The following is a 26,615-nucleotide window of genomic DNA, read 5'->3' as shown; positions in this document are numbered from 1 at the left end:
GTCTGCAAAGCAGACACTGAAATACTTTTTGGGGCCCTCTTACGGGGGCCCCTGCAGTGCCCATGCCATTGGCATGGGCACTGCAGGGGCCCCCAGGGGCCCCGCGGCACCCCCTACCGCCATCCTGTTCATGGCGGGTTTCCCGCCATGAACAGGATGGCGGTAGGGGGTGTCTGAATCCTCATGGCGGCGGAGCGCGCTCCGCCGCCATGGAGGATTCACTGGGGCAGCGGTAAACCGGCGGGAGACCGCCGGTTTACCCTTTCTGACCGCGGCTGAACCGCCGCGGTCAGAATGCCCTCGGGAGCACCGCCAGCCTGTTGGCGGTGCTCCCGTGGTCGGTGACCCTGGCGGTCACCGGCCGCCAGGGTCAGAATGACCCCCCTGGTCTGTTTGGGAGTTTGATATGTGGTACTACTGACAGGTCTAATAGTGTTGTGTACCACGGTTGACGTGCCCACGTTGGCGCTATGAGTATCAGTTTGAGTGTATTTTGACGCAGTTTGTTGAATAGAAATGGAATGAGTGGGAGAGGGGGAAAAGTGTAAGCAAATATCCCTGACCAATTGATCCACAGAGTAATGCCCTTGGATAGGGGATGTGGGTACCTAGATGCGAAGTTTTGGCATTTAGCATTTTCGCTGGTGGTGAACAGATCTATGTCTGGTGTTCCCCATTGTTGAAAATATTGTTGAAGTACTTGAGGGTGAATCTCCCACTCGTGTGTTTGTTGATGATTTCTGCTGAGAACATCTGCCAATTGGTTGTGTATCCCTGGAATGTATTGTGCTACCAGGTGAATTTTGTTGTGGATTGCCCATTGCTGAATTTTTTGGGCTAGGAGGGAGAGTTGCGACGAATGTGTCCCTCCTTGTTTGTTTAGGTAATACATTGTTGTCATGTTGTCTGTTTTGATAAGGATATTCTTGTGAGTGAGAAGAGGCTGAAAAGCTTTGAGTGCTAGGAAGACAGCTAACAACTCTAAGTGATTTATGTGTAACTGTTTGAGTTTGGTCTCCCATTGTCCTTGAATGTTGTGATTGTTGAGGTGAGCTCCCCAGCCAATCATTGATGCATCTGTTGTAAGTATGGTCTGAGGCACTGGTCCTGAAATGGCCACCCTTTGTTTAGGTTTGTGGAATTCCACCACTGAAGGGACATGTATGTTTGGCGGTCTATCAACACTAGATCTTGAAGTTGACCATGTGCCTGTGACCATTGCTGTGCAAGGCACTGCTGTAAGGGACGCATGTTTAATCTTGCATGTGGGACAATCGCAATACAGGATGCCATCATGCCCAGTAGTTTCATGACGAATTTGACAGTGTACTGTTGGCCTGTCAGTATTTGTGCTAATACATTGTGAAATGCTTGTATTCTTTGTGGATTTGGGCTTGCTAGCGCTCTTTGAGTATTTAGTGTTGCCCCTAAATACTGTTGAATTTGCGCAGGTTGTAGTTGTGACTTTTGGTAGTTTATGGAGAACCCTAGGGTGTGCAGGGTTTGTATTACATAATGCATACGGTTTTGAAACTGTGTATGACTGTTTGATTTTATTAGCCAATCATCCAGATTTGGAAAGACATGAATGTGTTGCCTTCTTAGGTAGGCTGCAACTACCGCCAAGCATTTTGTGAATACCCTGGGAGCTGTTGTTATTCCGAAGGGTGACACTTTGAACTGATAATGCTTTCCTTGAATGACAAACCTGAGATATTTTCTGTGCGCTGGATGGATGGGCATGTGAAAATACGCATCTTTGAGGTCTAATGTTGCCTTGAATCGTGTTGTTGAAGTAGTGGGGTAACATCTTGTTACCATGTGAAAATTTTCTGACAGGATGTAAAGACTGAGGGTTCTGAAATCTAATATTGGCCTTAAGGTTCCGTCCTTTTTGGCAATGAGGAAATACAGTGAGTAAACTCCTGTCCTTACTTGAATTTGTGGTACTGCTTCTATTGTTTGTTTGAGTAATAGAGATTTTACTTCCTCTTGCAACAGAGCGATATGGTGTGTGGAGAGGTTGTGTGGTTTTGCTGGAATATCTGGTGGAGTTTGTGTCAATTCTATGCAATAGCCATTGCGGATAATTGATAATACCCAGCTGTCTGTGGTAATGGGTAGCCAAAAGGGATGGCTCAAGTCACTGCTTAGTTTGTTGTGAGGCTTGTTTTACTGTATGTATTTTCCCCTGCCTCTGGGGTACTGGCCTCTATAAGTACCCTTGAAACCACCTCGTTGATATTGGGGTTAGTAGGCCGACTTTGTCTGTGAGGTGGATGCCTCAGCTGTTTGGGCTCTAAATCCACCTTTATATTGGGGCTTACAAAAGGATACCCTGTATTGCGTGGTATACAGAGCACACATGGCCTTTGTGGTGTCGGAATCTTTTTTCATTTTTTCAACTGCCGTGTCCACCTTTGGGACAAAAAGTTGTTTTTGGTTAAATGGCATATTGAAGACTGCCTGTTGTATTTCAGGCTTTAATCCTGAAGACCTAAGCCATGCGTGTCTTCTTAGGGTTACATAACGTTGATGGTTCTGGCTGCTGTATCTGCAGATTCTAGGGCTGACCTGATCTGATTACTGGTGATGGCTTGCCCTTCCTCTACTATTCGTTGTGCCCTCTTTTGCTGTTCCTTGGGTAGATGTTGGATTATGTCTTTCATCTCATCCCAGTGGGCCCTGTCGTATCTAGCCAACAATGCCTGAGAGTTGGGTATCCTCCACTGGTTGGCTGCCCAAGATGCCACCCTTTTCCCAGCAGCATCAAACTTCCTACTCTCCTTGTCTGGTGGGGGTGCATCCCCTGATCACTGTGAGTTTGCTCTTTTCCTGGCTGCGCTAACGACTACGGAGTCTGGAGGTAACTGTTGGGTGATAAAGACAGGATCAGAAGTAGGTGGCTTATATTTTTCCTCCACCCTAGGAGTAATTATTCTTGTTTTTACTGGCTCCTTGAATATTTGGTCAGCATGTTTTAACATGCCAGGGAGCACGGGAAGCGACTGATAAGTTGCATGTGTAGAGGAGTGTATTAAAAAGGAAGTCATCCTCTAATGGTTCAGTATGCATGGTGACATTGTGATAGGATGCCGCCCTAGCTATGACTTGAGTGTAGCCTATACTATCCTCTGGTGGTGAAGGCTTGCAGGGATAGCAATCTAGGTTGTTGTCTGGAATGGGGTCTGGATCATAAAGATCCCATTGACCCACATTGACCTGCTGCGAATCGAATGAGTGTGCTGGTGACTGCATAGGTGTAGGACTAGTAGGGGGAGAGGTAATTAAATGTGGAGAGTGAGGAGGAGAAAATTGAGGCGGTGGAGGTTTCTCCTTTATTCTTGGCACTTTAGCTGGAGGCTGAGCAGTGTCCAATTCTTCTTGAAAGGCTAATTTCCTCCTTGGTTTTGGAGGCGGTGCTGTTAAAATTCTGCCAGTCTCTTTATAGATGTGAATCCTGGCTTGCCTTTCATCCATTGCCTCCATCTGTGAGTGTTCCTCAGTAACTTTATGGCTTTCTTTGAGTGCTTGGCCCCGAAACTGTTTTTTTCGGTATCGAAAAAGTCGGGGTAGAGGATGGTCTCGGCTCCGAAAACGATTATCGAGATTTTGACTTGAAAGATCGATGTTTGCTGGGCTCGGAGACAGAGCCTCGGCTCGAGTCCGATGGCTTGGGAGGAGTGGCCTTTTTCGGTGCCGAAGTTGTAGGTTGGTCACCGAAGGTCTTTTTTCGGGTCGAGCCATGGCCTTCTGGCAGTGGCCTTCCAGCAGTGGCGTCCCGAAGGCCTTACGTTTGGGCTTGGCTGGGACAGGGGCAGGTGTACTAACGTGCTGTCCTGCCATGACCAGTCTGTCCTCCTCAGACTCCTGCTCGGAGTCGGATCCTCAAACAGAGACAGCAGTCTGCATGGTCTCCTCCTCTTCTACGTCGAGACGTTCAGTGCTTTTGGATGACATCTCGAGTATCCGTGCTCTTCTGTCTCCGAGCGTTTTCTTGGAACGGAAGGATCTGCAGGCCTCGCAATTTTATTCCCGATGATCTGGGGAAAGGCAGAGATTACAGACGAAATGTTGGTCTGTGTAGGAGAGTTTCGCGTGGCACTGAGGACAAAGGCGGAATGGGGTCCGGTCCATGAGGCTTCCACGCGGTCGGCCCGACCAGGTCCGAGTTGGGTGCGGGCGCGCCGAAGGGCGAGTAAAGATGTTTGACCCGACGGTACCATGTTGATAGAAGATGGAACGCGATTGAAACAATACCGACGAAAATTAGAGAGTTTTGAAACTTTTCCGACTCGAACTATTGGAGCGAAAGGAAACACGTCCCAACCCGATGGCGGAAAGAAAACAATCTAACATGGAGTCGATGCCCATGCGCAATGGAGCCGAAGAGGAGGAGCCACTCGATCCCGTGACTCAACAACACTTCTTCGAAGAAAAACAACTTGTAACACTCCGAGCCCAACAATAGATGGCAGACGTATGCACAGCATGTGTATCTGCAGCTACACATGCCATCGAACATATATATATATATATATATATATATATATATATATATATATATCAATATAAGTGTTTGTATCCTTGCATGTATCTATTTGCTGTTTACAGATTGAAGATTCTTTGTACATGGTCTTACTTCATTGTTGCACGATTTAAAAGCACACTTTTGGCTATTCAAGCCTTCCGAAAAGCTATAATAAATGCCTTCTTCAGATTAAGAAGTGCAGTCCAGAGAATCTTTTCGACTCCTTTCAGTGTGTGTATTTTGGATCAGTCAAAAGTAAAGCAAAACAGGTACCGATCACAGAAATGGAAATAATGGAAGCCATTGTAGATCTGGCACATGCTAAAACACCAGGGACAGAAGGACTGTCAGTAAAATGTTGCCAATCCTATATGGACGAAATGGCCCCAAAATTGGTTGGCATGCTTACTGGGGCATTAGAGTTGTGCCTTCCAGGATAACACTAGGAAATCCCCGATTGTGTTGATCCCTAAGCCCAAGAGTAATGCATTGGATGTGATAGCACACAGGCCCTTGTCCATGCTCACCTTGGACTGTAAGATATTTAGCAAAGTGCTAGCCAATCATTTTGCAGAGGTACTTAATGACAGTGCTCCATTCTGATCGGTGTGGCTTTATTCTCCACCTCCTTGAATATTAGATGTCTTCTTGGGCCATTAGATGAAACCCCTAAGCGATGTAACCGTACAGCATTGGTGCTGTCCATAGGCATGCCCAAGGTGTTTGATACTGTACACTGGGAGTATCTCAGAGACATAATTAGACAAATAAATATAGGAGGGGGATGAAACAGATGGGTCACTTTGGTGTACTCAGGAGCCAGGGCTACTTCAAAATGGGACAGTATTTCTGCGGGCTTTGAAACATACAGGGGCATGGATCAGAGTTGCTCACTCTGGCTGATGCTATTCGCACTAGCAGTGGAGCCATTTGCAAGTATGGTCAAGCAGGGAGAGGGATCCCTTTAGGGTACGCAGAACATGTCAATTTGCTATATGTGGATGATATGCACTTGTATCAGAGAGAAAGGGATCCTCTGGAGTGTTGCGCTCAGTAGTGACCTAGGGTGGGTATCTGGCCCCTGCTCAAAGTGGAACAAGACCTGAGCCTTACCGGTGTCTCCTGACATGCAGAACCGTCCGTGAGAGGCTGCATAGATTAAAGGTAGGTGGGAACCTAGGGCTCTATAGTACTAAGGAGTTAAAATATCGGTCTGACACTGATGTTAGAAAGGAGAAATTGAGAGGGACGCTGAGGCCCGGAGACGTACTGGTAGTTTTTTGGAGTTCCCTGAAATTGCTGATAACGGCATGAACAAAAGCTGCATTGTCAAAAATGATAATGCTGCCTCTGGTACTTTATTACTTTATCAACCTCCTGGTTTGGATTCCACATTCTTGTTTCTGGGAATTAAATGCTTTGCTGTGGAGTCCGATTTGGGATGGTGGTAGGCATCTGGTCTCCTTAGATTCCTGGACTCTCAGGTAAATTTATCAGCCCACCTCCAGTGGATGGCCTGCTGGCTGGCAGGTCTTCATGTAGAAGAAAGAGGAAAAATATTTTCTTCCTGATGGTCTGGGGAAAGGAAAAGCAAAGGGGCTTTAATTGTCCTACTGCAGGGGGTAAATCTGAAGCTCACATGGCTGCCCACACTGCTTACCATAGAACTTCACCTGCTGGAAAGCAGCTGTTAAAAAGACTTGACTTAGCACAGAATCTACGCACCAACTCTCCCCCCTTTTAAGACTGCCCACCACTGGTGGAAGATATTTCACAGAAGCAGGACTGAGAGAATGGAGTAGAGGGGGGTTTAAAACTGTAGGAGATCGTCATGATGAGAGAATGCTCCGTATTAAGGATGCCTTCCTGGAAGAGGAAAGTCTGCTCCAGGCACAATTTCAGACAAATGCTGCACTGAAGCGATCAGTGCTTCAGCTGTGGAGAAAATGCCACTCAGAGATGCACACTCAATGTAGTAAAGTGCCCCTTTTGACATGGTCACTCCCATTGCCACTGGGACTGATATTTCTTGACTGAAGGTGAACTGTGTTCCTGCTAACCAGGTTCTCAGTGCCTGTGCTCTTTCTCTAAAACAAGGTAAAAGGTATACTTTTGTACAACTGGCACACACTTTAGCAACCCTGTAAGTCACTGGTAGGTGGTAACCCTGGTACCATGGGTCTGGGTACTAAAGAGAGTCCCTAAGGGCTGAAGCATATATTGCAGCACCATAAGGGACCCCATACAAACTGCACACAGCCTATCATTGCAGAATGTGTCTCATGATGCAAGCCACGGGTGAAAACACAACATGGCACACTGTGTGCCATGTCAAAATCATTGCATATACTAAATGTAAGTCACCTCTACAGCAGGACTTAGTTATATTTTATGTAAGAACAGGTCTGCATGAGCAGATATGCCCCTGTGATGTCTAGTTCTATTACTAGATATTGCAAGTGAATAGGGAAGCCATCTTAAGGTTTGTATTGAGCACTGGTCATTTCGAGTTACCCAGCTACATAATGGCTTCACTGAAACCTATGGTGTCTTGTATCAAACACCTGGTCTTAATAAACCCATCCTCATGCCAGTATTACATTTATTATGACCTGCACCCAGAGGGCACCTTAGAGGTGCCCCTTGGAAACCTACTAGTCCTCTAGTGTGCTGTCTGATTGGTATTGAAAAGCCTGCCACCACAGGCGAGTTTCTGGCCCCCTGGAGATTACAGCCTTTGCTCTCAGAGGACAGAAACAATACCTGCTCCGGAGGAAGGTGTTATCACCTTCTCCAGCAGGATGGCTAGTGAATCTGCATACCAAGGCCAAGGACTTCAATGTCCCTGTCACCTATGATTTAGAACCCCTGCTTCCCACAAACCTGGGAGATGAAACCCCCTACCTTGTGGCCCATTTGGCACCAGGACATGTGGGAAATTAGCCATGCAAGTAGGCATGTTGCTCTATCAGGCTAGTCCCACCCCTAAGGTGGGCTGCTTGATGTGCTCCACAAAGTAAGGGTTCTACCATCTTGTTTTTGGTGAAACCAGGAACTCTGGGGCAGGATTATGCCAACTCCCCACAGCAAGTGGTCACATAAGGGTGTGGTCACCCTAGGGGTAAGCAGCCCATTGACTGCTACCCCACACTCCCGTAAATGTCCCTACATTGAGTACTTAAGTGGCCCCCTGACACCAGGAACTCAAATTCAACTGACTAAAGAAGAAGAAGAAGAATTAAGTAGTGGCAACAAGTGCAATAACTGTGGATTAGCTGTGGACTTTGTGCTCCAAGCCCTGCCTAACTGCTGCTGTCCCAACAAACGGACGGACCGACTGGTCCTGCATCTGTGCATCTTACAAAAGTCTTGGAGGACTGTCAGCACTTCACCAACCAACCACCATCTCCCTTGGAGTGAAGAAGCCACTGCAGACACTGACCGTAACATCCAGCTCACTGATCTGCTGAGCACCAGGGGTCCACCGACACATCAGTCACCCAGGAAGAAGTCAGTGTGCTCAACGAGGACAGACCTGTCCCCCATCAAGTATGGAGACGCCAAGTCCTCAGGAGTTGCCCTGCACCAATACCCGGGGAACCAAAGCAGTTGCAAGCACCAAGGCTTGTTTGTGTCTAGACCAGACATCACCGCCACTAATAGCCTGACTTGCCCACCGAGGGACGACAGAACCCACGAGTTGGACCAAAAGAGGGGCCCTGCTGTTTGGTTTTTTTCCCCCCCTGCAGGTCTGACCAAGAACCGTGACCTTCGATGCACAGGAACAGCCACCCAAAACCCTCAGCACCCGAGCTTGCTGGCCCAGGCCCATGAACATCCACTGTGCTGTTTTACTCCTAGGGTCCTCAGGAACTGAGCCCCCGTTGGGAGCTGTTGGACTTGCATCAAGTCCCCCTCTGCAGCCTGTTTCTAGGTGTCCCATCCCTTCTTCGCCAAAGGTGCAGAGTGCAAGGCTACTGACCCGTCCAGCACCTCTTCACCCAGACCCTCCAGGGCAGGTAAAACAAAATGAAAGTGGGTCACATGACCTTGACCCACTAGCACCTAAAGGGGACCCACCGAAATATGTTTGCAAATAATTGTATGCAGTACATGTTTCTTTTTCCATAGGAAAGCATTGCTGCGTAAATGTGCATTTGTGTGACATTTTTGCCTCACTGTAACAATTAATAACTCAAACAGTACTTAGCTAATTCTGAAGATTTAGGTGCCTAAAATAGTATACAAATCCATGATATTTTTAAACAAATTGGTTTTGAGTTTTTTCTTGAGTGTGTGTTTCATTTATTGACTCAGTGTGTTAAACAAATGCTTAGCACTACCTTCTGATAAGCCTAAAATGCTCACCCATCCTACCATAAAAAAAGCATATAAGGTTACTAATTTAACCCCTCTAAGCCAGTAAGTGTCACCTGTACTATCTCAATAGTGTACTCCTACATTCGGTGTAATACATAAATAGCCAGCTTCGTACATAAAGTCAACAAATATTTCCTATGGGAGAGCTATTGGCTTTGTCAATTTTTTTTAGCCATACCTTACAGCAGGGGAAAAAAGCACTGACGCACGTGCACTGACTGTAAGGGGCAGTGAATTATTTTCTTAGTATGGGATTATTCTCTGCCTTCACAAAAAAAAGTTTAATTATCTTACATCAAAGGTGAAGTTTGCAGTCTTGACCACGGATAAAGACAGTGCCAAAAAGGGCCTGCAGATCAGAGAGCAAAGCTGCATTTGCATCTTTGGAGCATACTGGAACCAGCAGGTGTGAATTTTAGGCTCTGTTGTTTCACGCCAGTCAGGTGAGAGGGGGGGTGGGGGGGGTCTTGCAAGCAACAAAGGAGAGGGGATGTGGGGTTGTTTGGCAAGCAACAATGAGGGAGTGGCAAGACCAGACAAGCAACAATGCAGGAGGTGAGGGGAAGGGCAAGCAACAATGCTGGCGGATAGAGGAAGGTGGTGGAAAGTAAGGGGTGAAAAGTACCTCTGAAAGCGGGAAGCAGTAGAAGGGCTCTGGGCAAAGGAAGCAGTACTTGGATTAAGCTCCACGGCATGGACAAACAAAGAGAAAGTGAAACCACAAAAGCTGCCCAAAGAGAAGCAATGAAATGAGTGACTATGAACCCAACCACTGGTAAGCAATGAGTGGGCATTAAGCTCCCTGTAATTAAACAAAATGTCTTGTAAGAGACCGCGCATACGCTGTCTCAGGCAAGACCTGAAGTATAGGGGTTGGGGGTTAGAGAGGGAGCAAACTGTCAAAGAGGCAAAGGTGCCCTCCAAACCAACTTACAGGAAAAAAAACAACCAACAGTACCCCCACAACATCTGAAGTGCTAGGCTGACGGTAGGAGCGTATTTAAGGAAGGGGCGGGGATGTGTCCTGTCTGAGGGGGGAAGAACCTTTTACATTGCAGCCTTTAACACACATATTTGTACCTTTATCACACAGTAGTTACCCAGGCAGGTAAGGATTTGTTTTTAAAAAATATACTTTTTATGGTATTTTTTTTTTTTAAGTGGTTTTAGGGTTTAGGGATGGGTAGAGATAATGGGAGGTAAGGGTGCCGACTTTAGGGTCAGGGTGGGTAGAGGTAAAAGGAGGGGAGGGTGACTTAAGGGTTCACTGGTAGGTAAAGGGAGGTGAATGTTACCTTAGGGCTTTGGGTGTGAAGAGGTAAAGGGAGGTGGGGGTGAGTTTAGGGATCAGGTGGGTAGAGGTAAAGAAAGATTAGGGTGACTTGAGGGTTCAGGGTGGGAAGAGGTAAAGGGAGGTGAAAATGATTTGAGGGTTCAGGAGAAGGCAGAGGTAAAGGGAGGTGAGGGTGACTGGAAGGTTTGAGGTGGGTAGAGGTAAAGCAAGATAAGGATGACTTGAGGGCTCTGGGGTGGGTAAAGGTAGTGGGAGGTAAGGGTGATTTTAGGGGGTTAGAGGTGGGTATAGGTAAAGTTGAAACATAAACCTTTTGAAATCACTGTGTTTACATACAGCTTACTGCCGAGGGATTTACCACTTGTAAAAGGCTCTGACCCTGAGTTATAGGCCCGAGCCACAGGTGAGGACCTATAACAAGGGTGAGGGTCTTTAACAACCAGTATAGCCCAAGGCAGAACGGCTATAAGGCTATTAGAACATTATATCCACTCAGGGTAGAATGTTCTAAATGAAAAAGGGGGAAACAGAAAGAGAAACATTGGAATGTTGGAGAAGAAAATTTATACCAGCCTTTATAAGCTCAGAGCCCCTCCACTGTCTTCAATGGAGCTCTCAACATTCCAGTGTTCTAATGATAAATAAAACATAGTAGCACAGTGCCAAAAACCTTGATTCAGAAAAACGCATACTGTCTGGCAACAGTCTTAAATGAAGGGAGTTTATTTACAGCTTCTACATCAATTAAGGCGACAGGCGGCCCAAGCTTTAATTTTGAAAACTGGTTACATAGTTTGTTGTTGCTAGTTGAATGGATTCAGCTCTTGGAAATACAAAAAGGACACACTTCAGCTATGATGGCTTTAAGTTGTTGCAAAAAAAAAAAAAAAAGTACCACAATCCGATAACAAAAAACGTGGAAAAACACTAACCAAGAAATCAGTCAGTACCTGGTCAATGCTTCAGCAAAGAAAAGTAACATACAGAGACTAAATGAAGCCAACATGCGCTGATACAGGCTCAACAGTGAAAAGAAAGAAAAGAAGAGTAACATTGTGGCTAACCAATGTTAAGTAATAGGTGGGCTAAAAGCTCCTTTTAGAGTTTTTTTCTTTTTTTTTTTTTTAGATACAATATATCGTCGCAAGTGACAGTGCATGTGTGCTGTCACAGGCAAATTCTGAAAACTAAAGCCAAGTGTTGGTGCATTGACTTTCCTCACAAGAGTTCAATAAATAGACACAATGTGAAGAAACTGTCCAATTCTAGAGCAGAGCTACAAAGGGTTCTCTAAACAGTAGAGGAGGAGTGAGCTCTACTCCCACATAGGATCACACTTTGAGTCATAAAATAAGGTAGACTACATTGTCTATGGAGGTTTTATTATTATTATTGAAGCACTTTATTGAAAACTATTTTACTCAATACTTTCTACCTGTTCTTTGAATATTTGAGCATGTGAATCGCTGAAAAATCTGTTGGTTGTGGGAAAACAAAGCCAACATTCAGAAGCCTTGTGTGAAAAAAAGTAAGTACACCTTATGGCTTCCGTATCAGTTGAGAAGGTAAATAAGAATCATATGTAGCTAAATAAGTGACCATTACGAAGTCCTACAAAAAATGAAAAACTTTGCCAATTTGGTCTGAAGCATTCAGGTTTATGTTAACACATCATACTAAAGTCAAATAATGCCGGTTATGCTCCCCAAGTACAAATAATTGCTGTCCATCGCTGCTAGAAGGGTTATAAAGTAATTCCCAAACTTTATGAAGTCAATCATTCGAAAGTCAGAACAGTTCTTTACAAATTGAAACAGTTCTAAATACTTGCCAATCTACCCAGGTGTTGGTGTCCCAGTAAATTCAGCAAGGTTCCAACCTGTAGTATTACTAGAAACTGTAAACAACCCCAAAGATATATCCAGGATTTGCAGGTATCAGGCAACACAGTAAATGTTTAGAGTTCATTTTACCAATATGAAAACAGTGAACAAATATGGCTGAAAAAAAAACTATTCCCTCCAAAGGAACGCCGAAAAGCAACACCTAAATAAACGTCCACTTGGCAGGTGAGACCAAATCACAGGTGACAGGTTGTAATGTACATGAGTCCAACATGAATTTTTATCTGCAAAGAAGTTACTTATATTAGGTAACAAGCTTTCTGGCGAATACGCTATCTTGGTGGTTCTTAACCTCTTGACTTCTGTGGATCCAATTTGAAGACTACTGGAACCTCTGGACCCCCCACTGAACCATTATTGAAATCCAGGAACCCACACTGAGTCATTACTGGAAGCCAGGGACCCCAGCCTATGCTTTTCCGATGATCTGAACACAAACATACAAAAAAACATACAAAAACATTCTTCCAACAGGTACACAAATGATGAAACTTTTATTTACTTTCAAATATACAAAAAATGAATTTTAATTTTAAAGAGAAGGTTGGAATTTTTCTAAATTAAATTGAGGCCACTCATCCTATGCAAGACTACCAGTCGTGAGCACCTCAGTACACGATTACCAGCATTAAGGTCAAAAAAGGTTAGGGTAACGCATACCAGCCACAGCAGAAATGCCCCTGGCACCACAGAAATAATACCAAGATAATAGAATTAATCCTATATCTCCCAATGCTGCAAAATGTATCATTCAAATATCAGTTTTAAAATGATGGGTTTTGAAAATACACACATTTTTCAACTTAAATACTCACTTTTCAATTTTGGTAGGCACTTATTAATTCAACCAAGCAAAAGCTTCTAGTATATTAGGCTGGGCTGCACAGAAGAGAGCTACTAACAGGTAGCTGGAGAGCTAACAGCAGCTCACGACCTGGTTCTTGGAGAAACCTGTCCTAACACAAATCAATCTGAGGACACTAACAATTGAACCTCCAATTTCAAATTACTTTATTCACATTTAAAGAACGTTATAAACTTTTCAATTTTGCATTTTGCTTCCTTGCTTATTATATACTTTAATAATCTGTTACTATTATTTAATTTTCTAAGCAGCTGCCGGCCCACCAGAGGAGGCTTTGTGAATACCCATGGGACCCCCTGGACCACAGGTTAAGAACCACTGCTCTATCTGCCTAGGTATTCCTTACCTTTTCAATATCCACAGGAGTCATATGGGATCCCAGAAAATTTTGCCAGTAGGTAGTGGCAACTCCTGCTCAACATCTGGTGCAGCACAGATGTGACAAAACTGGAACCATATAGCACTTCTCTGGTACCCCCTCCCCCCCCACCACAAGTCAGTTCTTTGTCCATTTTTTTCCACGCCCTTGAGGCAGAGGACAGCTTAAATGGCTAATGCAGAGATCTATGCTTTCACTCTAGTGGAATGAGCCCGGATTAGATCAAGTGGTTCTTTTTTTAGGAAGGGCAGTGCAAATCCACTGCAACAGATTGTACTTCTGGATCACCTTGCTCTTCTTGTTGACCAAATGAAGAACTGAGAGACAAGATTTGAACTCCTTCATCCCATTTCTATAAACGGTGACTGCCCTACAAGGATCTAGCATTGTAACCTCTCTTCCTCTTTGATGGGATGAGGGGGCAGAAATACTCTGGGAAGTGTTATGGATTGCTCCATATGAATTGGGGTAACTACCTTAGGTAGGAAAGTGGCTTTAGTTCTGAGAACAAACTTGTCTAGGTAAAAACAAGTAAACAGCTGATGGAGACACAGCCCTTGCAGCTTCCCAAAAAGTGATGGCCATCAATATCACAGTTGTGTCACACTCTGCAACTAGCAGCAGTGTAAGGATTAAATCAAAAACCCAAACACAAATGTTGGAAGCAAAGTAAGATTGCATTGGGGCATTACAAAAGAAGGAAGAAACATGCATGTCAGCCTCTCCAGCAACCTAAAATCTATAGGGGACTTCGAAAGAGAAGGGTGGTCTGGGAGAAAAATAATGCCAGTAAGGCTGCAATGTAATCTTCTAACTGTGCCCAGTGCACAGCCTTGCTGGGTAAACAAAAGTGCAAAATGTAAAGCATCAAAAGATTTTTCTTCAGGAGACATACACTATCACTCGCACACCAAGCAACAAAACAGTTCCACAACTTCATGAAGGGGCGTCAAGCTGACAGGATGTCAACCACCTCTAGCGGTAGGTGAAATGAACTCAGCTGTCCCCGCTCAATCTCCAGACAGGAAGCTGGAGGCTCTGGAGATTGGGGATCAGAACGTACAGCTCAAACTGCAGAGATGGTCCATTCCAAGAGGCAACAGGAGCGAGGGGTAGGGGAAGCACAAGGAGAGACTTAGGATGTCTGCATGCCACACCCTTCTTGGCCAGCCCAGAGCATTCATGACTTAGGCCCGGCCCTTGCGCAGCTTCCTCAACACTCAAGGAACTAAGGGCAATGGGGGTGCAAATGCATAGTGAAGCAGAACATCCCAATTCAAATGAAAGAGATCTCCCTAGTCTCCCTGCAATGGAAACTGGAGGGTATAAACTGTACACAATGTGCATTTTTCCAAGGCGCCAAAATGTCCACCTGAGGCATGCCCTAAATGGCAAAGATGTCCCAAGCCTCTTAAGGAAGGACACACCACTCGTGATTGGCAAGATTATGCCACCTGTCAGATTTCGTGTTTAGAAAGTCAACCAGATTTCATGTACAGTCACCCAGATTTGGAGTCTCACAGCTACCGTGCTCAGACGAGACCCCTCATCTTCCTACTTGGTTACATACCACATTGCTATTGTGTCGTCTGTCGAGATTAGGACCAATGGGTGGACAGGAAAGTTTTTAAGGCCAAGTGAATTGCTTCAGCTCGAGCAGACTGGTATGTAGGCTATGCTAATCCAGAGACCAGAGTCCTCGGATTTCCAGTTCCTCTAGATGCACAACCCCACACTATGACAGAGATGACCGTCACTAATGTGGTCAATGCTGGTAGCGGGCAAAAGAACTTACGTTGTGTCAGGTTCTCCTCTCCTGACCACAAGATAAGATCAGACGCAATGTCTGGGGGGGGAAACAGATTATGGGGACAGATGGAACCACTGCAGATGGAGACAACAATAGAGAGCACTCGTGCAAACATGAATAAGCAACTAGTAGGATACAGAAAGCCTATAGATATAGCAGGGCAAAGAATCAACAAAATTGGTACTTGTAGAAAACTGGATTCTGGTTGCAGAAGCCCGACCCCTACACACTTTTTGCCTGGTTTCTGATGCAACTTTTCCTGAAGTGCACTGGGTTCTGCTAACCAGGCCCGAGTGCCAGTGTTCCTTCCCCAAAAACAAGACTACTGGCCACTTCATCCCCAAGTGGCCAGGCCCTTTAGCACCTCTGGAAGTCCCTAGTAAATGGCACCTCTGATACCGAGGCCTAGGCACCAAAGAGGGTCCCATAAGGGCTGCAGCATACCTTGTGCCACTCTAAGGGACCCAGCACCAAGCTCACACAGACTGCCACTGCAGGCTGTGTGGTAAGGCACTCTAAAAAGTGAAAACACAACATGAAACACACTTGTGTGCCATGTCCCCTAACACTGCCTGAAATCCCTATAAGTCACCCCTACAGCAGGCCTTACAGCCCTAAGGCAGGGTGCATTATATTTCAGGTGAGGGCATAACTGCATGAGCAAATACACCTCTACAATGTCTTTGGCAATTCTAAAACACAGTAAGGGAACAGGGAAGCCATTTTAAATGCATGTGCTGGATGCAGGTCAATACGAGTTCCCCAACTGAAAATAGGGATGCTTGGTAGCAAACATCTCATATTAATAAACTCTCACTGATTCCAGTGATGGATTTATTAAAAAATGCACCCAGAGGACCCCTTAGCGGTACCCCCTTAAAACCTACGAACTGCTGGTAGGCTAAATTACTAGTTGAAGCTGGCCTGCCACCAACAGATGAGTTTCTGACCCCTACAGGTGACAGCCTTTGCTCTCTGGAGGTCAGGAACAAAGCCTGCTCTGGGAGAGGTGTTACACACCCCTCCCAACAGCAGGACCTGTAAATCTGTATTCCAAAGCAGGAAGCTTCAAAGGAGCCCACAACCTTTGGTATGCAGATATGGCCCTCCTCAGAAGAAGATGCCAACCCCCCTGGGCCCAGAGATTTGGCACGTGGAGCGGCAGAAAAATTAGCTATGCAGGAGGCATGTTGCACTTGCAGGCTGGACACACTCCCAGAGTGACCAGCCTGAAGTGAACACACCCTTAGGAATTCTGCCATCTTTTGTGTGGTGGAATTAGGAACTCAGGGACAGGGTGATGCCCACTTTTCAAAGGAAGTGGTCATTGGGGGGGGGGGGGAGGTAGTGACCCCCAAGTTAAGGAGCCCATGGGGTACTATATTTCACTCCCTTTAATGCCCCCTAACTTAAGTATTTAGGGGACCACCTGATAACAGGAAAACAGATTTTAGCTGGATACAAAAGTAGGAGTGGACAAGAGCCCTGATGAACCCGAGCACCACGCAGCACAACAGACTTGCCGCCAACCCTGCCAGCCTGCCTGCAGCACCCAACAACTGACCTGTCCTGCCACTGCAGCCTCTAAGAAACCGGGAGAGAAGCCCATGCTTCACAAATCACCAAGCAGAACTCCCTTGGTGCAGAGGAGCCAGAAATCGAACTAGACATCACAGGGGCATATCTGCTCATGCAGATATGTCCTCATATCCAATATAAGGCACACTGCCTTAGGGCTCCAAGGCCTGCTGTAGGGGTGACCTACATACATTAGATGTAGTGATTTGGGGCATGACACTCACTGAGGGTGCAATGTTGTTTTTCACTCATGGCCTGCACTGCTGGAAATGGCCCATTTTATTCCCCAAACATTTTGCCCCTGACCTGTTTTTTTTTTTTTTACTGTGGCTGCATTTCATTTTTGCTGGTTTTAGGTCTCCGGATAATTTACCACTGCTGACCAGTGCTATAGTGCAAGTGCTCCCTGTCTAAATGGTATTGATTGGTTTATCCATGACTGGCATATCTGATTTACCAGTACGTCCCTAGTATAGTGCACCATGTGTGCCCAGGGCCTGTAAATCAAAGGCCACTTGTGTGCCTGCAGCACTGATTGTGCCACCCAAGTACATAGCCCTGGAAACATGCCTCAGACCTGTCACTGTTGTGTCTGTGTGTGCAATTTTAAACTGCCACTTCAACCTGGCGAGTTCACATACTTGCCAGGCCCACACCTTCCCTTTTATTACATTTAAGTCACCCCTAAGGTAGGCCCAATGCAGCCCCCTGGGTAGGGTGCAGTGTATTTAAAATGCAGGACAAGTACTGGTGTGTTTTATATGTCCCGATAGTGAAATACTGCTAAATTAGTTTTTCACTATTGCAAGGACTATCTCTCCCATAGGGTAATGAGGGGATTGCCCTGTAATATCTTTCAAGTGTAATTTCCCATTGGTAGCAGATGGAGATCTGGAGTTTGGGGTCTCTGAACTCACAATTTAAAACTACATCTTTTGGTGAAGTTGGTTCTCAAACTGTAAGTGGGAAAATGCCACTTTTAGACAGAAGTGTGAATAAGTATTGGACCTCTGACAACACCAAGTTAGAATTCTTCTGGACTGAGGTCTTTCTGCCAGAAAGAAGAGCTAGATTCTGTAGGAGGTACTGTCACTCTGCCTGTTGCTTTGCTGTGCTGGCCTGCTGCATCTGTCCTGGGAGTGAAAGGACTAGACCATGCTTTCTGCGTCCTGCTTCCAAAGATTCTTCAAGGGCTTGGACTGAGATTGCCTCCTGTTAGAAGTCGCAAGGCTATCAAAGACTTCATCTACCATCACCTGGGCTCTTTTGCTGAGAGTCCTGACTCACCAGGTGGTACCAATCCAGTTTCTGGGGACCTGGAAGTGAGGTTTGGTGTAACCAAGAAGAAACCAAGTACATCGACTTAAGCGTGACTTTGGAACCGGCGCCGCTGTCAGACTTCACGGAGCTGCCTGCACCGGAGCCTTGGTCCCTACTGTGTGCAACGACAGCAACCGACGTCGCAGGCCCGATGTCACAGCAGCACCTTCAAAGTACCGCCACAGCCTGTGTACCTAGTGCGGTGTCACTGACGTCTGTGACACCCTACTCTAGCACAGCACCTGTTGCCCCTTGGTGTGATCACAACACTACGAAGTCAACGCCTCACATCTTGGCTTGATGGATTCATCAACCCCGCCGCATCGTAAGGAATTGACGTCACATCACCTCCCCTGAACCCGTAAGTAACCAACGCCTCACTTCCCCAGTAGCAGTAAGCAACCAATGTCACACTGGCTCCAGGGACACCTCTCCTTCCCGACTACGTGCAACAACTGTTTCTTCATCGGTGTGTGTGTGTGTGTGTGTGTGTGTGTGTGTATATATATATATATATATATATATATATATATATATACACACCAAGGGGGTGAGCAGTGGTTATCTTAGCTGTGTGAGTCCCTTACCCCGAAAAGAGTGATGGTTCCTACATGGACAGGATGCAAACCACTGCCTATTAGGGAACCCATCACCAAGACACGCAGGCTGTGTGCAATTTGCACGGGGGGGGGGCGTTAGTAAGGTACAATACCTGCTACAGCTCTTGGGGACCCTCTTTAGTATCCACCCTCTAGGTACCAGGGGTACCATTTACTAGGAACATACTGAGGAACTAAAGTGTGTGCCAATTGTACAATTAGACCTCTTAACTTGTTTTAGGGAAAGAGCGTGGGAACTGGGGACCTGGTTAGCAGGAACCCGGTGCACCTTCAATCGAAAAAACTCAGTACCAGGGGCAAAAAAAGTAGGAGTGACCATGTCAAAAGAGGCACATTCCTAAAGCACCTACATACCTGCCATATCCCACAATGCATGGGTATATCAGACAAGCCATGCACAAGGCGTTCATCGACTGTAGCACCAACATCCGAGCAGAGAATACATTTTTGCAAATGGCTTTCAGTTGCTTAAACTCTCTTGTTAGTGAGAAATGAGACTGGATTCTCCCTGGAGCAGGAAGAAGATTGGGTGACCACATTTTTAGGCAAATGATGTCTAGAGAGAAAGTCAGGATCCACAGGTGCTGGTCTACTGCAATGGGCAACGGGTCTGTCGAACATTGGGGTGGATGTTGTTTTATCCTGTGCCACTTTAATGGACTCCATTAGTGCTTCACTGAATCGAAGAAGCAGTTCTGAAGCAGTCAAACTGGGCTGCAAGATACTTAACTAACTGTTGTGAATAGTAATTTCAGTACCTCCACCACTTTCCTCAAAACTACTATAAACAAGACAACCACAGGCCCTGAAAGGCACTCCATTTACAATTATTGCAAGGAGTTCAGATAAAAAGCATTTTGCAATGTCAAACAGTCTGCAGTGTCTGAATCTGAAGGTGGGAGCAAGTAAAAAAACAGATGGTGTATGGAACGCAGAATAAATCAAACTTTCACCCCCAGTCAAATATCTGGGTTAAAAATATCTTTTTTCTCTGCTCCCCATGCCACCCTAGCTTGAACCCAGCCATTTGCAAATCAGTCTTGACCTGGCTCACCATGGGAACAGTGCAGCCTGAACTGCCAGGACAGGTCCTCCCAGGACAGAAAACAAGAGGGAGCAAGTTAGCAGATTCACTCTCATCTTTGTGGAGAATCATTTGAGGCATTTGATTTGGCCACAGTCTGAACTCAAAATGTCCTCCTTGTCTGCCAGTACTCTTCTTGTCACAGGCCCAGGTTGGATGCCTGTCCTATACCAAGCCTCTGCTGCCAGCCACTGCACATTTCTTCTGGACTGCATGAATATGGATTTCAACTGCAGTGGAAGACAACCGAGGAGCCAGTGATGATGTCAGCATGAACACCAGAGAAGGAACCACCAGTAGAGACTGGATCTCGGTGTGCCTCTGGCAAGCACTGAGTGATCATTCAGTGGCAGGTCACTGGGGCAGACTGGTAACAGGGGAACACTCGCTGGTGATATTCTAGTCCGGGGCACAAATAGCTCCCTGAAGGCCGCTAGAGGTATCCTAAGTGTTCCTAAACAATGCCATCATGGCGTGCAGCAATTGGGTTGGATCAGTGCTGGATATTCCAGGTCAGCCAGAAGGGGGGGCTGGCACTTGGGTCAAGGCTGAAGCTGGCAACAGGTCCTGGGTTGGGAAGGATTCTTGATCTAATGTGACGTCCCCCAGCTCCCACTCAGAGGTGGACTTCAGTTTAGGTGGAGAGCGTCAAGGGGATTTACCCCTTGAGCAGAAGCAATATCTGGACAAAGAGTCGTCCATTTGTTTCCTCTTCTTGTGTTTATTCTTCTACTTCGAACACTTTGAGAAAGGAGAAAGACTTGGATCCAGACTTCTGGAAACACTAAGTCCACTACTCATGGAAATGCTCATTATAAAAAGTTTTGACTTCGGCTCCTTTGCCACCTATGTGTGCATGAGGCTGACCTTGTCTATTAGCTTTGAGTCTTGCTTCCACCCCAAACACCGCAAACAGACCTTGTGATGATCAGAAAGACAAATGTCTGTGGCAGGACTGGCAGGGTTTAAAGCATAACCTTTTAGGGAAAGCATCACTAAAGCAATGCAAAACAAATAATGTTTGTGAGAAATCTTCATGGGGAGCAGCTCCAAATCCAAGTGAAGGGCACTAAAAAGGAACTAACCTAGGGAAGCTGAGGTGGCACTATACAGCTCCAGTGATGTCACATCAAGAAGCATCTGATGTCAAGAGGAACCCAACACCAATTACAGGCACAGGAGAGCTGTGGTAAAATTCTCCAGATTCAGTTTGGAGCCTGTGGATATTCAAAGGATGAGGAATCTGCAAGTAGATATGTCCATCAACAACTGTATTGTATAAAAGAGAAGATAGCAACAGGTTACTACTTTTGGAAGGAGCATTTCCCTAAATGTACTATTTTAGTGGTCTAGAATTTAAGTGAAGTCACACCTGATCACGCCCAGAGAAGACAAGGAGAGTGAAGGCTCAGTCTCCCTGCTGGAAGTAGTGAGCCTAGAAGAAACTTGCCCTACCCTGTTTCTCCCTTAGGCCATGTGTTCAGAGTGAGTATCAGAAAGTCATACGTTGTGCTCATTTAAGGAGTTATTCGCTCTGTAAGAAGGGAATTTATCAGAGAGCAAGAATAATGGCTCAAGAACACTTCAAGGTACAAGGGAAAAAAAGTTGTTTTTCTTACCAAAAGAAAAACAAATGTATCACTATAATGGAAACAACAAAGGGCATTGAGAGAAGGCCAAAAAATACAAAACGGAATATTTAGTCCAAAGAAACATTGTGAAAAGCTGTTATGTGCTAGAATCATTCTCAGTGAGCTGCTGAACTGTATGAAAGACACAGCAGAGTATGATGAGAAACTCGTAGCTTAAGTCTTAAAGGTGCGATCTCAGCACTGGTGCACAACCTAGATTACAGCCTACATTTTTCCTTTACATTTTAATTGAAAAAAGGGTAATAAAGTGGTGACCTGATGTCAAATGTATCAAATGACGTGTGTCTCTAAATACGTTTTATCATAAAATAATAAGAATTGGAAGATGTGCCCTCTTAACATGCTTTATTTAATTTTAGTTTCTTACATATACACATAAGTTACAAAAACTTCAGTGGTTCTCGCATGTGCACTGAGATATTGTATTGTTAGTAGATATGAGAGAAAATCCCATGACAGAAATATTGTAGCATTAAAGTAAAATTTCAGAAATAAGCTGTAATGTAGCCGGCCCAATTTATTAAAGTCATGGCCACTTACCCCTTCTTGGCGTTCTTCTTCTTGGCATCAGATGGAGGGGAAGGAGAAGGGGAGCGCTTCCTCTTTTTGGAGTTGTTACCTTTTTTGTCCCTTCGGTCAGAATCTGGACTGTTCACCTGCAGAAGAGGAAAAAAATGAAAACAGTTCAAGCTCTAGACCAGCGAGGATATTTCATCTGTCCTTGGAGACCAACGATGGCAGTGCCTTTATCTAATGTCAAGCTAAATAAAGTCAATGTATCAAAGGATATTATATGCCTGTTACAGTAACTCTGTGGCTGAACATCCAAGTACAGAGATGAGACCAATCTGCAAGTTGCTTTTTACTGAGGTTTGCAATTTGTCATTATGATGGATATCTGGCATTCATTGACCTAGTACAACAAGATACTTGGTCAGCAGCCCACATGCTGAAAACATTTTTACAATATTAATAACAGGAATGAGGATCTAAGTAACTGTTATATCTGTTAATAACATTTATACACCACCTATAAATAAGAAGCTATTGCACATTTATGAGAGGCTAATGTGCAACAGCAATGGGTCTGAGATTATTTTGCGCTTAAAACTACAGCACCTAACCTCGCAGGCAGCTTTCTCCAAGACCATACACATATTCATGCCCTGAAGGAAACTGGGTTTTCGTTGGAGTAATCCTCTCACCTTTTGTCTGATTTCTGATGTGACTGACTGAAGTAAGTGCACTGGGTTTCAGCTAATCAGGGCCCCAGTGCCAGTGTTCCTTCCCCAAAAACAAGACCACTGGTCACTTGATCCTTCAGTGGCGAGCCCCTTTAGCACCTCTGCAAGTCCACAGTAAGTGGTACTTCTGGTACATTGGGCATAGATATTAAAGAGGGTCCCTAACAGCTGCAGTATAACTTGTGCCACTCTACGGGACCCAGCACCAAACTCATACAGACTGCCACTGCAGACTGCGTGACAAATTGCTCTAAAAAGTGAAAACACAACATGACACACTTGTGAGCCTTGTCCCTAACACTGGATGTAATATTTTTAAGTCACACCTACAGCATGCCTTACAGCCCTAAGACAGGGTGCACTATATTACACATGTGGATATATCTGCAAGAGCAGATATGACCCTGCTATGCCTTTGCCAATTCTTGGACATAGTAAGCCATCAGGGAAGCTATTTTAAGTAAATGTCCTGGACACTGATCAATACAAGTTCCCCAGGATCATGATGGCTTCACTGAAACTAGGGATGCTTGATATCAAACATCTCATATTAATAAGCCCTTAATGATTCTGGTGATTGATTTATTAATACATGCACCTAGAGGTCACATTAGAGGCGCCCCTTGAAAACCTACCAACCTCTGGTGCGCTGACTGCTTTCCACCAGCCTGCCACCAACAGACAGGTTTCTGATACCTAATGGTGAGATTCTCTGCTCTTTGGCAGTCAGGAACAAAGCCTGCTCTAGCAGGGGTATTGCACACCCCGCCCCACAGGATGACAAGCAAATCTGCATTCTAAGGCAGGGGGATTCAAAGAGCCCACTGCCTTTGGTATGGTGATTTGACTTACCTCATAGGTGAGGAGATGCCAACCCCCCTGGTCAGGGCCCATGTAGCACCTGGACAGACGGGAAAAATAGCTATGCAGGAGCCGTGTTGCACTGTCATGCCGGGGGAAACAGCCCTTTTTGTATGCGGCCGGAGCAACATGTAGCGTAGCCACCCAAGCGTTACCACTCCTGCCTGAACAACGCAAATACGTGGTTAAGGCACCATGCATATGCATGGGTCAGGCACAAGGCAGGAACCGCCGGTAAAGGAACACGGCGGCCGGGTAAGTGGGGCCGAGGTGGGTGGGGGAATTCCTAAGGACAGGACGAGGTAGGTTTCAGGGCTCAGGGCAGGGGCGGGAGGAGGGTACTTTTTAGGACAGGGTGAGGTAGGTTTTGGGGTTCAGGGCAGGGGGATCATGGTAGATTTTAGGACCGGGTGGGGTAGGTTTTAGGGTTCAGCGCGGGAAGGTCGGAGTAGTTTTTCGAACAGGGTGGTGTTGTTTTTAGGACAGGGTAGGGCAGTTTTTAGAGTTCAGGGCGGGGGAAAGGGTAGTTTTTAGGACAGGGGCGGCAGGGTAATTTTTAGGACAGGGTGGGGTAGCTTTTAGTACAAGGCATATTTTAGGGCAGGGTCTGGATAGTTTTTAGGACAGGGGTAGGTTTTAGGGTTCAGGGCGGGGCAGGGATTGGGGCAATTTTTAGGACAGGGTGGTGCAGTTTTTAGGACAGGGTAGGTTTTAGGGTGCGGTGTAGGGTCAGGGTAGTTTTTAGGGCAGGGTAGGCTATAGGGTTCGGGGGGGTCGTGGTAGTTTTTAGGACAGGGTGGGGTAGTTTTTAGGACAGGGTGGGGGAGGTTTTAGGGTTTAGGGTGGGGGTCATGGTAGTTTTTAGAACAGGGTAGGTTTTAGGGATTAGGGCAGGGTAGGCTTTAGGGAAGGGTAGGTTTTATGACAGGGTGGGATAGTTTTTAAGACAGGGTATGTTTTAGAGTTTACGGAGTGGCGGGTAGAGTTTAGGACGGGGTGGGGTAGATTTTAGGGTTCAGGGCAGAGGATATGGTCGGGGTAGTTTTTAGGGCAGGATAGGTTTTAGCGTGGGGCGGTTAGGTAGTTTTTAGGGCAGGGGGTCAGGGTAGTTTTTAGAACTGGGTGGGATAGGTTTTAGGTTTTAGGGTTCAGGGTGGTGGGGCGGGTTAGTTTTTAGAACAGGGTGGGGTAGCTTTTTGGACGGGTGGGGGTCAGGGTAGTTTTAAGGAGAAAGCAGGGTAGGGTTTAGGCCGGTGGTGGGAGGAGTCAGGGTAGTTGTTACGACAGGGTAGGTTTTAGGGTTTAGGGCGGGGGTCGGGGTAGTTTCTAGGGCAGGGTGGGGTAGTTTTTAGGACAGGGTAAATTTTTGGGTTTAGAGCGGGGAGTTGGGATAGTTTTTAGGACAGGTTAAGGTAGTTTTTAGGACAGGGTAGGGTTTTAGGGTGGGGGTCAGGGTAGTTTTTTGGACAGGGCTGGGTAGGTTTTAGGACAAAGTAGCTTTTAGGGTTCAGGGCAGGAAGGTCAGGGTACGTTTTAGGACAGGGTGAGGTAGTTATAGGACAGGGTAGGTTTTAGAGTGGGCGGGGGGCCGGGGTAGTTTTTAGGACAGGGCAGGGTTTAGGGCAGGTCGGGGTAGCTTTTAGGACAGGGTAGGTTTTACGGCAGAGGGCCAGGATAATTTTTAGGGCAGGGCGGGGTAGGTTTTAGGACAGGGTAGCTTTTAGGGTTTAGGGCAGGGATCCGGGTAGAATTTAGGACAGTGCAGGGTAGCTTTTAGGGCTTAGGGGGGGCAGCTTTTAGGATAGGGTAGGTTTTAGATTTAAGGGCGGGGGATTTCAGGGTAGTTTTTATTAAAGGGTGGGGTAGTTTTAGGACAGGGTAGGATTTAGGGCAGGGTGGGGGTCGGGCGGGGTAGGTTTTAGGATTTAGGGAGGGGGGCAGGGTATTTTTTAGGACAGGGTGGGGTAGTTTTTAGGACAGGGTAGGTTTTAGGGCCGGGGCGAGATGGGTCAGGGGGGGTTATATATCACACAACCACGCATGCCGTTACCACATATGCTTTTAGTAAGCATACTTTTACAACAAAATTTGTTACAAAGGTATGCGTGGTAAAGACGCGGTCGTGGTTCTGACCGCGTTGTGAAACCATGCGTGGTTCTGTCCTACAAACCCAGGCTGGACACACCTCTAGGGTGACCAGCCTGAAGTGAACACAAAATTAGGAATTCCACCATCTTGTGAGTGGTAGAATTAGGAATTGTGGGACAAGGAGATGCCCACTCCCCAAAGGAAGTGGTTATCTGGGGGCATAGTGATCTGAGGGTAAGTAACCCATTGGCTATTACCTTTCACTCCTCTTCAAATCCATCAATTGAGTATTTAGGGGACCCTCCTGATACAAAGGACTTCAGATTCGCTGGATTACAGAAGGACCCAAAGAGCCACAAAAAAAAAAGCACTGAGGAGCACTAACTGACTTTGCCTAAAGACAACCCCCGCCTGCCTGCTGTCCTCGACAATTGTGCCAAAGAAGACACGTCCTGGAGCTGTACTTCCTCCAAAAGCCTGGGAGGGCTGCAGCACTGCGAGAAGTAACTAGGATCTCTGTGGAGTAGCGGAGTTGCTTCCCTGCATCCTGCAGGCACCAAAGAAGACTCACAAGGACTCTGGACTGCCAAAACCCAACATCAGACAGCACCTCTGCACTCATACCCCCTAGCCAGAGGAAGTGGGCCAACAGTGGCAGCGTGGTCCCCAGGCCCTCCAGGGCCAAAGCCCACCTTGGGCTTGCCAAATGTGGCCTTCCGGAAGCCACCTGCAGCCTCTCTCTGCAGGCCCCCTACAACCGCGAGTATCCTCTGCACTGAAATCAGATGCCAAACGACACCACTGCACCCAAGCCCCACAGCCCGAAGAGAAGTGGGCCAACAGTGTCCCTACATGCCCAAGGATCGAGCCCTTGTGGGTTCTCTAGGTCTGGCCTGCCAGTCCCCGCTGGCAGCCTCTTTCTGACTGGACTGATCGCCACTGAAGTGAATAGGACACCTGGCGCAGTAACACATCTCTGCACCAGGATGCTCTGAGCCACCCTGA

At 46.2% G+C, this 26,615-nt stretch overlaps 1 protein-coding gene across 6 annotated transcripts in view; it reads right to left on the bottom strand.

The window, feature by feature from the left end:
- Positions 1-26,615, bottom strand: part of SMARCC2 (SWI/SNF related BAF chromatin remodeling complex subunit C2) — a 494,788-nt gene that overhangs the window by 365,212 nt on the left and 102,961 nt on the right. For all 6 annotated transcript variants that reach the window (XM_069230569.1, XM_069230570.1, XM_069230565.1 and 3 more), the window contains exon 10: positions 21,958-22,073. In XM_069230569.1, coding sequence (XP_069086670.1) covers positions 21,958-22,073 — 116 coding nt within the window. The remainder of the gene's footprint in view (positions 1-21,957; positions 22,074-26,615) is intronic.

The sequence above is a fragment of the Pleurodeles waltl genome, chromosome 4_2 (genome assembly GCF_031143425.1).
Source record: "Pleurodeles waltl isolate 20211129_DDA chromosome 4_2, aPleWal1.hap1.20221129, whole genome shotgun sequence".
NCBI classification, from domain to species: Eukaryota; Metazoa; Chordata; class Amphibia; order Caudata; family Salamandridae; genus Pleurodeles; species Pleurodeles waltl.
Note: the sequence above shows the minus strand (reverse complement) of the source record. Positions and strands in the feature narration are given on the sequence as shown.